This window comes from Vulpes vulpes, chromosome 5 (genome assembly GCF_048418805.1).
Source record: "Vulpes vulpes isolate BD-2025 chromosome 5, VulVul3, whole genome shotgun sequence".
Taxonomy (NCBI): Eukaryota; Metazoa; Chordata; class Mammalia; order Carnivora; family Canidae; genus Vulpes; species Vulpes vulpes.
In genome coordinates, this window is record NC_132784.1 from 84,271,629 (window position 1) to 84,285,046 (window position 13,418).

The window sequence follows — 13,418 nt, forward strand, 5'->3', positions numbered from 1 at the left end:
GTGATCCATTTTGAGTTAATTTTGGTGAAAGATGAAAGGTCTGTGGCTAGATTAAGTATTTTTGCACTTGGATGTGCAGTTGTTTTAGCACTATTTGTTAAAACAACTCTTTTTCCATTGCATTCCCCGTGCTCTTTGTTCAAGATCAGTTGGCTCTATTTATATGGGTCTATTTCTAGGCTCTCTATTCTGTTCCATTGATATATTTGTTTGTTCTTTTATCAGTTCCATAGTGTCTTGATTACTCTAGCTTTATAGTAAATATTGAAGTCAGGTAGCATCTTCCAACGTTGTTCTTCTCCTTCAATATTATGTTGACTACTCTGGTTTGTTGGTGTGTGGGTTTTTTTTTTTTTTTTTTTTTTTTTTTTTTTTTTTTTTGCCTCTCCATGTAAACTTTGAAGCATTTTATCAATATCCACAAAATAACTTGCTGGGATTTTTTATTGGGAGTTGTATTCTACCTATGGATCAAGTTGGGAGAACTGACATTTGACAGTATTTAGCATTCCTATCCATGAACATGGAATATCTTTATATTTATTTAGTTCTTCTTTGAATTTTGTAGTTTTACTTATTCATATTTTCTTAAGTTTATATCTAAGTATGTCATTTTGGGGATGATAATGTAAATGTTATTGTGTTTTTATATTTAAATTCTACTTGTTCATTGCTGGTATATAGGAAAGGAATTGACTTTGGTATATTAATGCTGTCTGGCAACCTTGCTATAATTGCTTATTACTTCCAGGAGTTTTTTTGTCAATTCCTCCAGATTTTCTACACAGACAACCATGTTACTCATGAACAAAGACAGCTTTATTTCTACCTTCCCAGTCTGTAAACGTTTTATTTCCTTGTTTTATTTTACTAGCAAGGACATCCAGTATGATGTTGAAAAAGAGTTGTAAGAAGAGAGACATCCTTGCCTTGTTCCTGATATTAGCAGGAAAACTAGATTTTCCATTATTATTTTTAAAAAATATTTTATTTTTAAACAATCTCTGCATCCAACATGGGGCTCAAACTCACAATTCCAAGATCAGAAGTCACATGTTCTACCTAGGATTAGGCTGGCCAGGCAACCCTATAGTTTCTCATTATTAAGTGTGATATTAGCTGTAGATTGTAGATTTTTTTATGAAGTTAAGAAAGTTTTCCTCTATTCCTAGTTTGTTGAGACTTTTTATCATAAATGGATCTTAGACTTTATCAAGTGATTCTTCTGCACTTATTAATATGATAATGTGATTTTTCTTCTTTAGCCTGTTGACGTGATAGGTTATATGAACTGATTTTCAAATGTTGAACCAGCCTTGCATACGTGGGATAAATCCTGCTTGGTCGTGGTGTATAATTTTTTATATACATTGTTGGATTTGATTAGCTAATATCTTACTGAGGATTTAACTTTCTCTTTGAGTTTCATTTCTTTTTAAAAATTACCATTCAATAAAAAATAAGTGTTACACATTATTCTAGTGGACTGAAAGTGGAACAAAGAAAAATACTCTTAATCCCATCGCTCAGAGGTAACCACTCTCCAACATTTTGGTGTGTTTCTTACAGTCTTTTTTATAATAGAAATATTTATAGCAGCAACAGTAAATATCATTATTACTTCTTTGACTGGATACAGAGGTAGAAACCTCCTGGTGCTGTATTTACACAGTAGGGTAATGAAAGGAGGTAAAGAGGATACATGTGACTGCTTTTGTCTGTTTTCTGATGAAAATGAGAAAAATGATTTAAGGAAGAGATTAACTGCTCACTTTAATAACCTCTACTCTTCTCAACACCTCCATTGTAAAATCCAAGCAATTGAGGCTTCTAACCAGGTTGTCAAGAAAATATTTGACCGCACTCAGAATATTAGTAATAGAATGTACTTCATAGTTCATGTCTGCTGTGTTTCTAGGCTGCTGTATAATTTCCCAAGCCTTAGGAATGAGCATTGGTTTTATTCACAAATATTGGCTATTCTCATATACAAAAAATACTGAAAGAGGACTTTGTCCTGGTTGTTAAAGAAGCTCTTCCCTCACTTGCCCTCACTGGAGCCTAATAGAGATTTGGAAAGCACTGTCTTGGAGCAAAATGCCAGAATAAATACTAGAGGCTATACAGAAGCCTCAACTTTGAGATTCCCCACCTGAAAGTTTCCATGGACACTGGCATGCTGAGAAGGCACTGTGCTGGTGGGAGTGAAGACAGCTTGTAGCATCTGAAAAAATTCCATTTCTTTTTTTATTTGTCTATTTTAGAAGAGTGGCCATTCAGAAGAGGAAAGAGGGAGTAAAAGTGGACTTCTTGACCTTTTGGGGAGGTATTTAGCAGTCTTCACAAACTATTTCATTCAGTTCACACTTTTTAAGGTCATTTTTGGAGTAGGCTCCTTTAAACTTACTTGCAGGAAATTTGGCTAGTAGAACAACTATTTCTGAACTCTTCTGTCAGTGTAGACTCAGAGCTTTTCTTTTGTGTAGCTTCCTGCTTGTGACCTGTTCCATCTTTCTCAGTTCATGTCAGCAACACTTTTCTGGAACAAATCTTTCTTAACCTATGATGCTTTCTAGCTAGTATTTTTTTAATACTCTACCTATAATAGAAAACTAAATAAAACCTTGGTTTCCTACAAGCCAGTTAGCTAGGAGCTAATGGCTTGCAACCCATGTCAAGCACACTGAATGGTGGTGTTTTTAAGTATAAGCTCTTAATTCAAGGTTTTATGTGTTTAATTATGTGTAAAGTGCCAGTCTGTTTGCCTCCTGAGTCCAGCCTGGCTTGAAAATATTAACTACAAGAGCATATATAAAATAGCATGGGATGAAACTTAACTCTTCAGATGTGCATCCTTTATCCCAAGATTCACTTGGGGAGAATAATATCTCAGTAGGGATAATAACAGAGCTGCCTGTTAACCAAGGAAACATCTCAATTAAGAAGTTTGAAGAACCTGAAGGAGGCAGAAAGGGATCCTAACAGGCAATATGTTGTAGCACAAAGTATACTGGACTGGACAAAAGGAAAGCTGATTTTGAAACTTGATTATTACTGCATCTGTGTGTGTGTGTGTGTGTGTGTGTGTGTGTGTGTGTGTGTGTGTTGCCTATAAAATGAGGAGGTTGGACTCAGCTCTCATGAGAACAATCAGATCTTCACTAGTTAGTTATGACTGTTCACAAGTAAGCCACCAAATTTTTCAATGCTCAAATTACAATGCTTTAAGTAATAATGTAGCTCTTCACCCTCATGCAACTATAACAAAGACATATCAACTAGTTTATAATCTAGGACTTTAAAGTTTTAACAATTTAGGGGCCAGTTGACCAAAGGGAAGATACTCCTATTATGGTTTCATTTGTGTAGACGACCCAGGTATCTCGGGAGATTTAGCTGAAGACCACTACCAGTGCCCTACGAATTACTTCAAGGAGGAGGGGGAGATTTTTCTTTTAACCAGAGTAGTTCTACTTTCAGTTCTGTTTTGCTTTATGGTTCTACATTAAGATTTTGTGTAGGGATCCCTGGGTGGCGCAGCGGTTTAGCGCCTGCCTTTGGCCCGAGGCGTGATCCTGGAGACCTGGGTTCGAGTCCCACATCGGGCTCCCGGTGCATGGAGCCTGCTTTTCTCCCTCTGCCTGTGTCTCTGCCTCTCTCTCTCTCTCTCTCTCTCTCTATCATAAATAAATAAAAATTTTAAAAAAAATTAAAGATTTTGTGTGGGTTAAGGGAAGTTCTGTGGCTCTAAAAAAACTTACCAATTACTAGTAGATCCTATAAGAAAGGAACCTTTTATATTGCTAATTTTATTGTACTGTGATAACACCCAGCCTTCTCTTCTCTGCATAGGTAAAATTTTCTTTTTACTAACACTGTTTGTAATATAGTCAGGAGTATGAGACTGTCACTTTCACTTTTGGGGAGCTCTAGGATAGAGGCTGAAGAAATTCTAAGAAACCTACACAGAAATTATATCAGTGGCTCTCAGGTAGCAGGTGTGGACAGAGAGGGTCTGGTGCTCTTGGAGAACAAGTTTAAAGCAGAATGGGGTTTTGATGGCAAGGAGGTGAAATGACACTTGAAAAGGAAACTTGAAAGCTGTTTCATTCCTGCCTGCCATTGGTAGGAGTTCTTTCTCCAGAGTACTCAGCCTACCACATGCCAGGTCCCCCGGGGAGTCCCTCCTTTGGCCTCTGAATTTAATGGATGCTATGACCCAGAAATTTGTTCTTACCATTTTGAACTAGGTTGGAGAATACCTGTGTGCTGATTAGTAGAGAACAGGGGTAAAAAGGATAAAAGTTTTATGAACTTGTTTATTCTGCCTTCAGTTCTTATTTGTGATGTGATCTAAAATAAAATAAAGGTTGAGAAACCTATGTAAAACAATGGGAAATAGAGAATTTGATTTTTTTTTTTTTAACCCATGATTTAGTCACCTGCTGTAGTCTGGCCACGCTTTCCTGACTGATACCAACTTCTGACTTGAACCACATGGGTATGTGAAGGTTAGTAAAACAGGTTGCAAGTCAGTTTTTATTGTGTTCTCCATTTTTAGTCACTTGCAACTGTTTAAAACGTTTCTTAGGCATTCAGAAAAGTTCATCTCTTAACTAAAACTTCCTAAGTTTAGTCTCTAAGAGAAGGTCTTAGGTCTTGTAAGACCTAATTTATTTCAGTGTTTGAGATCCATTCATAAAAGGTCATCATAAAGCATAACAGCCTTGAAATAAACACACTAAAAATAAAGAGGAATTACATAAATAAACACAAATCACAGTTCTTAATCTGATACAGAATTTGCAGGGACATTAATAACATTTAACACTCCCCCTCCCCTTTTCTTTAGCACCAAGGAGAGTACCTGCAGAGAGTCTAATGAATTCCTGAGGGCTTATGTCGCTTAGTCACTTGATGTGTGAACAGAGACGGTTCCTACAGGTCTTATTTTGCATGGACGTTCTTATGGCAGTGTTACAAAAGCTGCTTAAGGTATCAAGCGTCTTTGAATTTTTAAGAGGCTAATTAAAAATGGCCCCATCTTCCCCTCTTCTTTAGACTTTCTCTTCCTCAGTCTTCTTTTTAGGTTTTTCCAATTTGGCTTTCCTTGCTAGAGACTGTTAGAGTTAATCCAAAGCACCAGACGGGGAGCCAGGAAGATTGGTGTCCCTTGCGTCTTCTACAGATACCCTGCACCTGCGACTGTTCCCTTACCTGGAAAAAAAAGAGACTTACCTAGGTGACAGCTACTTTCTCTTTCCACTCTAAAATTCTCTTGGCCTTTCTCCTTCTGTCCATTGCTCTAACTTTTCCCAATTCCCTACCATAATTATTCACCGTGCAGAGTTGTTTGAAAATACTCCTAAAATACACATCGTTGTGAGGAAACATCAGTAAGTGTAAGATACAGAGTTTAGAAGTTCTTATTTTGGTAGTTTCTCACTTTGTTTACCTTACGTCCCAGCCAAATACAGCCTGCAGCCATATTTTATTTGATCTGCTCAGTGGTTTCTACAAAATAAATGAATAATATATTTTTATTCATAGAATAAACATTTTAAGGCATTACATGATCTAATATGATCTAATATTGGTGAAGGTATAAAGAAATTCCTACTTTCACACATTGTGGGAATGTAAATGGTATATCTTTTTCAGATGGCAGTTTGGCTGTATCAGTCAATATTTTTAGAGTATATATAAATTGACTCAGTGACTCCAGAAGTCTCTAAAAATACTCATACACAAATATTAAGAGATATCCAAGGATGTTCATTACTGTGGTGTTTGTAATAGCAAAAATTTGGAAATATCCTGTATTTCCATTAAGAAGGGAAATATTTAATAGGTATGTTTATCTTTGTATTTATATATATGAATATTCATATTTGTGTTATATCCACATCATATAGACATTGAAAATAATATAATGAATGAAGTTGATCTGTATGTCCTAACATATTTTAAGTGGAAAAGCAAGACCCAAAACCTAATGTTCATTGTGACCCATTTATATAAAAACAACATAATTCGTCTATATGTGTATATATATAGTGTAGAACTATATAGAAAAATGGTTGGAAGGATATACACCAAATTGTTAATAGTAATTACTCTCCAAAGAGAAAAAATGATATCCAGATGGAGAGAGAAAAGTAATTTCATTTTTCACAATTTACACTTACCTATTGTTAAAAACCAATCATGTATTACCAGTGTAAAAATGAATGAAAGGAAGAACACAAAGGGAAAGATAAGGGATTACTTCCTAAAGACTAGAAAAGGGAAAAAGGATTACCAAGAAATTCATAAAAAATCTTAGGGGAACATTGTTTAGAGGATATTCCCCAAACTTCAGGACCATGTAGGAACCATAGTTGGCTTATGTTTTGGCCAGGGCTTCCTAGCACTTACAGTAGCAGCTCTACCCTTCTATTTCTTTGTATGTCCAACTTTTTATTCTTACTTGTCTGTGTTCTGCAGGTAACCCGGGACCAGATGAAGGTGTTTATACAGCAGGAATTTAAGAAAGTTCAGAAAGTGATTGCTGATGAGGAGCAAAAGGCCCTTCATCTAGTGGACATCCAGGAAGCAATGGCCACCGCTCATGTGACTGAGATACTGGCAGACATCCAGTCCCACATGGACAGGTTGATGACTCAGATGGCCCAAGCCAAGGAACAACTTGATACCTCTAATGAATCAGCTGAGCCAAAGGCAGAGGTAAAGGAGAACATCTACAATTATTAGTAGCAGGAGAAATAGGAGGAAACCTACTGCTGTGTTTGTTAGCTCTGGAAATCCTCTTTTGTGATCCCTCAACATGAGTGAATTGAAAGCTTAGATAGGGTATAAGTGTTTAGATGGTACGTAGACCAGTGTGGAAGTATTGGCTGCTAGGGCCTCACCCAGCAACTGGGTCTGGCAAAATATTTGTCTACCATGACTTAAGGGAGTGTATTCAATAGGGCAAATACTAATCACATTTAAAGAGGTAAGCCTAAATAGATAGATGATAGATAGATGATAGATATAGATAGATAGATAGATAGATAGATAGATAGATAGATAGATAGATAGATAGTAAGCCAGAAATTCAGAGCCAGAGGAGAAGGCAATTGATGGATTCCAAGTTGTGAAATGAGCCTATAAATAAAGTCATCATAGAGATGAAAATAGGGTGAATGAGAATGTCAGGAAGTAGAGCATAAAGCAGTCCAGAATGAAAGATTTTGGACTGATTCTGTGAGTAGTGGAAAGGTGCCTCAGCTTGGTTTTTAAATGGAGCCAACTGCATAAATTGGGGGCATAACTGTTAGATTAAAAGAGGCATGTGGCACTGGGAAGATCAAAAAAGGTGTGAATGAAACACAAGGTGAATATTGAATCACTACAAATATGAGTCTCTGTATTCATTGTTATTTCGTAACAGGTAAAAAAGGTCTTAAACATTTTACCAAACAACATACTCAGGCGTTTAGAATATAATTTTTAAATAAAATTTAAGACAGCCACCTAAAAAAGTATCATAGAACTTACATTTCAGGCACCGGAGAGAAGCTTTTATTCATAAGGTCTCACAGCATTATGTTGAAAAATCTGGTCAAGCATATGCCAAAAGGATGTAGACCCTTCTAGAAGTAAACGTAGGGGAGTCCTGTGGACTCTTCAGGACTGCTACTGATTTGCTGAGCTTACCGCTTAGCTAGCAGTCTTGCCTTGGCCCAGGAGAGCCTAGCCCCAGAATAAATGAGCCAGCAGAAGAGCTAGGGTATCATCTAGGAGGCAGATATTGTCTGAGTCACCCTGACAGAAAATGTCAGAGACCATTGGACAGTTACCTGCTTCACTCATCCAAGGTTCTTGATTAATTTTCATCAGTGTGTGAAAAGAATGGAATAGATCTTGTTCTTTTTTTTTTTTCATTTATCCTCCCTAAAACTAAGACAGTATGTGCATAAGTAAGTTTCTAGATAGGCAAGAGAGCACTTTATATTCATCATTTCATTTAACCCTTCTATCAGCATTCATTATCTTCTTACAGATGGGATATTGAGAGGCAGAGAACTGCAGAGACTTGGAGCCAGTGTCATTTAGTTAGTAGAAAATGGAGCCAGGATTCACAGTGAAGTCCATCCTATCCCATTGCCAATGTGTTTTCTTTACTATGTGCCATATGCCAAGTATCCCACTTGTATATGTGGGAAAAATGAAGAGAATCCGTGCCCTGGACACCTTTGCATTTCTGAAACCTTTTTTAGTATGAAGGTGGTCACTTTGTATCTTAAACAAACAACTCAACTAGAGTTAACTCAGGGGATCAATGGCATAACTGTGTCCCACATCCCCCCCTCCCCAAAATCGAACTCCCACATTTATTCTGTATTAATTAGATTGTTTTTTTCAAAAATAAAGATTTAATTTTGAGAATTATTCCCCCCTCTTTTATTTTCATTTCAAGTAATGAATTTAGTCCCTCCCCAATATTAACTGTCCTTCAAGCAGTTCAGCTGCTCAACTGCACTATGCTTGTTAACTCTGATGGAATTACTCTGAGAGATGCAAAACTGACAAGGCCTAAGGACCAGGCTGTGGACAAAATAAGCTATCAAAAACAAAAAGTAGCATTCAGCTGGCTAGAGCTTTTACAAAGAGCTGTTCTCATCTAATAGCCTCTTGTTCCAGTTAATCTGGTAACTTATTGATCAGAGCAAATCTCCAGTACCTCTCTTTCACTCAGCAGAGGAATTCTTTTCTTCCTTTTGCATGTTGCGGTTTTTTTTTAATCATTTGCATTTCAGATTTGGCCAAAAGATTCTTCCCCCCAACATTTTATTATGAAAATTTTCAAACATATAGCAAAGTTGAAAAGATTTTACAGATTACACCCATATACTTCCACCTACATTCTACCATTAACATTTTAATATACTTGAATCATGATTTATACATAGCCATCTTTCCAGCCTTCTACTCTTCAATGCATCTTATTTTTTGATGCATTTAAAATCAGATTGCAGCTTCTGGTTATGAACAAGATGGAGTAAACATATTTGACTTTATTACTTCCACTAATCACAGCAAAAATTCCTGGATGAATATTTATTTATTTTTTTATTTATTTATTTGAGAGAGAGCGAGAAAGAGAAAGAACATGAGCTGGAGAAGGGGAAGGGAGAGGAAGAAACAGACTCCCTGCTAACCTTAGGAGCCTGACTTAGGGTTAGATCCCAGAACCCTGAGATTATTACCTGAGCCGAAGTCATATGCTTAACCAATTGAGCCACTCATGTGCCACTGGACAAAATATTTAAATGACCTACCAGAAGACTCTCTAAAGTGAGAAAAGATGGTTCTGACCAGGGATCTTGAGATTTGAGGAACTACATAGCAGTAAATTCCCTGGGATTTTTCTTGCTTCCTGTATATCCTGGCCTGGGTGCCATGCAAACTAGAAGCCATAATGAACAAAACAGAAAGAAAATCTCCAAGAAAAGCCTGCTCTCTGTAGCCAAAGCACTAGGAAAAGGGCAGTTCAGCTATAGAGAAAACTTTTGACCATTCCTGCCAATTCTGGAGACATACACCATGAATAAAGCTGTACCCCTTCCCAACTCCACTTGGCCCTGCAGTAGTGGAGTAGGTGTGTTGGAGACCTATTTTTTATTCCTCTCCTTCAGTAATGAGTTATCATTCCTTTCCCCTGGAGCCTTTAGGCATCACCCCTGTTCCTCTCAGTAGTCACTGGTGCCTGTCTCCCTTAGAGCCTATAGGTGGAACTCTTACTTTTACCCCTGCCCTGTATGATCAGGAAGGAAATGGTATCCCTCCCCTATGGAGACTGTAGATGGAGCTCTAACTCCTCCCTCCCACCCCTACATTAACCAGGCAATATACCTCCCCAACTGGGTCAGTGGGTAGAACCCTATCTTCCACTCTTACTCTGTAGTAATGAGCTGGGGCTCCTTCTCCTTCCCAGCCAGCGCTGTGGAGACTGTAGCATTGGAGTTTGTCATCTGAAGGGGGCATATCAAAATAGCACTGTAGAATCTTTTAAGCTAAATTGATATTTGAACCACAGTCCACAAACCTGACCCAGGACATGTTTCTGCTTCTTTATTCTTTTTTTTTCACCATCAATTTTATTTTTATATTCACTTTATTTTGTTTTATTTATTTTTTTAATTGAAGTATAGCTGATACACAGTGTTTTGTTTTTGTTTTTTTTTAATTGGAGTTCAATTTGCCAACATATAGCATAACACCCAGTGCTCATCCCATCAAGTGCCTGGGTGACGGGCACTGAGGGGGGCACTTGATACACAGTGTTATACTAATGTAATAGGACATGTGTTCTGAATTTAAATAGGTTGACTTCTTGCTAGAATAGAAGATTTAAATAGGAACCAGATTCTTAAATACTTAAAATGTTCAGGATATAGTCCCAAATCAGTCATTATACCAAGAACCAATAAATCCCAACTCTAATGAGAAAAGACAATCTAATGAGAAAATATGCCACCACCAAGAAGACACAGAGTTTAGAATTATCAGACAAGGATTTTAAACCTACTATTATGAAAATGACTTAGCAATAACTAACTGTGGAAACAAATGAAAAAAAAAATCTTAGCAAAGAAATAGAAGATGTAAAGAAGAACCAAATAAAAATTTTACTACTAAAAAATACAATAATTGACATAAAAGATTCACTGGATTGGCTCAGTGGCAAATTGGAGATAAGAGAGGAAAGAATTGGTGAATTTGAAAATATAGATCCAGTCTGAACAACCAATAAAAAAGATTGAAAACTAATTGAAACTGAGTCTTAGGGACCTGTGGGACAATAAAGATCTAACGTATATGTCACCCATGTCCCGTAGGGGAGGAAAAGCAGTGTGGTACTGAAAAAATTGAAGAATTAATGACTCAGAATTCCTAAAATTTGGTTGAAAGACATAAACCCAGAGATTTAAGAAGTTGAGTGATTCCAAGCAAGATAAACTCTTAAGAAATCCATACCTAAACACATCAAAATTAAAGAAATAAAAAGGAAGGACAAAGAAAAGTCTTGAAAGCAAAGCAGCTGGAAAGACATGACACATTGGCTATGGGGAACAATAATTTAAATGAATGTAGTATATATAAGGTATTTGCTCTATATCCATTGAAATGATTACATGGGTTTTTTCATTATTTTATTGTAATGGCTGATTATATTAGTTAATTTTACAATATTAAATCAACCTTACATTCTTAAGATAAACTCCCACTTTGTCAAGATATATAATCTGGGTTTAATTCATTAATTTTTTATTTTATTTTTAAATTTTTTTCAAAGATGTTATTTAAGACAGAGCAAGCTAGGGAGAGAGAGAGAGAGCAGGAGCGGATAGGTGGAGGAGCAGAGGGTAAGAAGTAGACTCCCCATTGAGCAGGGAGCCTGCCCATAAGGGGCTCCATCCCAGTACCCCAGGACCTGAGGATCATCACCTGAACTGAAGGCAGACATTTAACTTATTGATTAACTTAATTATTGAGCCACCCCAGTGCCCCTCAGTTCATTAATTTTTTAAAAAAGATTTTTAGGTCTGTGTTCAATGGGGGATATTCATCTGTAATTTTATATATATATATATATATATATATATATATATATATACACACACACACACACACACATATATATAAAATAAATATATATAATAAAATATATATACATATATATTTTAAGATTTTATTTATTTATTCATGAGAAACACAGAGAGAGAGGCAGAGACATAGGCAGAGGGAGAAGCAGGCTCCCTGCAGAGAGCTGGATGCAGGACTGGATCCTAGGACTCCAGGATCAGATCCTGAGCCAAAGGAAGATGCTCAACCACTGAGCCACCCAGGCATCCCAAGTAATTTTAATATTTTTATAACATCATTGTCAGGCTTTGGTATTAGGGTTAGCTGGCCTCAGAAAACAAATTGAGAACTATTCCCTCCTCACCTATTTTCTGAAAGTTTATGTACAGTTGGTGTTGTTTCTCCCATAAATATTTGGCAACATTTATCAGCAAAATCATCTATCCTGGAGTTTATGTGAGGGTTTTTGATAACCAATTTAATTTCTTTAATAAGGCTATTCAGATTTTGTTTGATCTCATGTTTATTTAAATTTTAACTTGTGTTGTATTTAAATTGTATATTTGTTTAAATTTGTGTTGTAATTTTCAAAGAATTTGTTTTCATTTAAGTTGTAGTTTTTAGTGTAAAGTTGTTCATACTGTTTTCTTGTGATTTTTTTAACTGTAACATCTCTAATGATAACCTATCTATTTCTGAACTGATAATTTGTGATTTTCTCCTTTTTTCTTTGATCAGTCTAATTACTATTAATTTTGTTAAAGAACTTTTTCATTTGATAATTTTATTCTGTGTTTTCTATTTTGTTTATATCTACTCTTATTTCCTTTTTTTCTGCTTATTTTGAGTTTACTCATTCTTTCTTCTAGCTTTATAGATCATTGATTTTACTACTTTTTTAAAAGATTTTATTTATTTATTCATGAGAGACAGTTTCTGTCCATGGCAGAAACAAAGGCAGAGGGAGAAGCAGGCTCCATGCAGGGAGCCTGACATGGGACTCGATCCCAGGGTCTCCAGGATCAGGCCCTGGACTGAAGGCGGCACTAAACCGCTGAGCCACCTGGGCTGCCTGATTTTACTACTTTTTATGTCAGCTTTCAAAACTATACTTTTCTCTCTAAGCACTGCTTTAGTTGAATCCTAAACTTTGGCTATGTTTTATTTTCACTGTCATTCCGTTTGAAATATTATTTATTTACTTTGTGATTTCTTTTCTTTACTCATTGATTATTTGTGTCTGGTTGAGTTTCCAAATAATAAGGATTTTCCTACATGTCATACTATTACTTATTACTAATTTTTTCCATTGTGATCAGAGAATGTGTTTTGAATGATTTCAAGCTTTTAACTTGTTTGAGACTTGTTTTATCACCTACCATATGGTCCATCTTGGTGAATGCATATGTGCACCTATTTTATAGTTTGGGGTGTAGTGTCCTATTGAGTATCAATTAGGTATTCAAATAACTTATGATTTTACTGATCTTTGTGTTGACAGTTCTGTCAACTGTTGAGAGGTTAAATTTCTAAGGATGACTAAGGAATTATCTCTCCCTTTAATTCTGTCAACTTTTACATATCTTGAAAATATCTTTAAGCAAATATATACTTATGATTGTTGTCTTTCTAATGAACTGACCCTTTAAATCATTATGAAAGTCCCTCTTTTTATCTGCTAATATTGTCTTCCTGTCTATGTTATCTAACTTTAGTAGAGCCAATCTAGTCTTAGACTTACTGTTCTCATGGTGTGTCCCCATCAATTTGTTTTTGGTCTATCT

General features: G+C 36.1%; 1 protein-coding gene across 2 annotated transcripts in view; it reads left to right on the forward strand.

Annotated features, from left to right (window-relative positions):
• Positions 1–13,418, forward strand: part of TRIM44 (tripartite motif containing 44) — a 109,467-nt gene that overhangs the window by 37,801 nt on the left and 58,248 nt on the right. For both annotated transcript variants that reach the window (XM_026012854.2, XM_072759124.1), the window contains exon 3: positions 6,487–6,726. In XM_026012854.2, the coding sequence (XP_025868639.2) occupies positions 6,487–6,726 (240 nt within the window). The remainder of the gene's footprint in view (positions 1–6,486; positions 6,727–13,418) is intronic.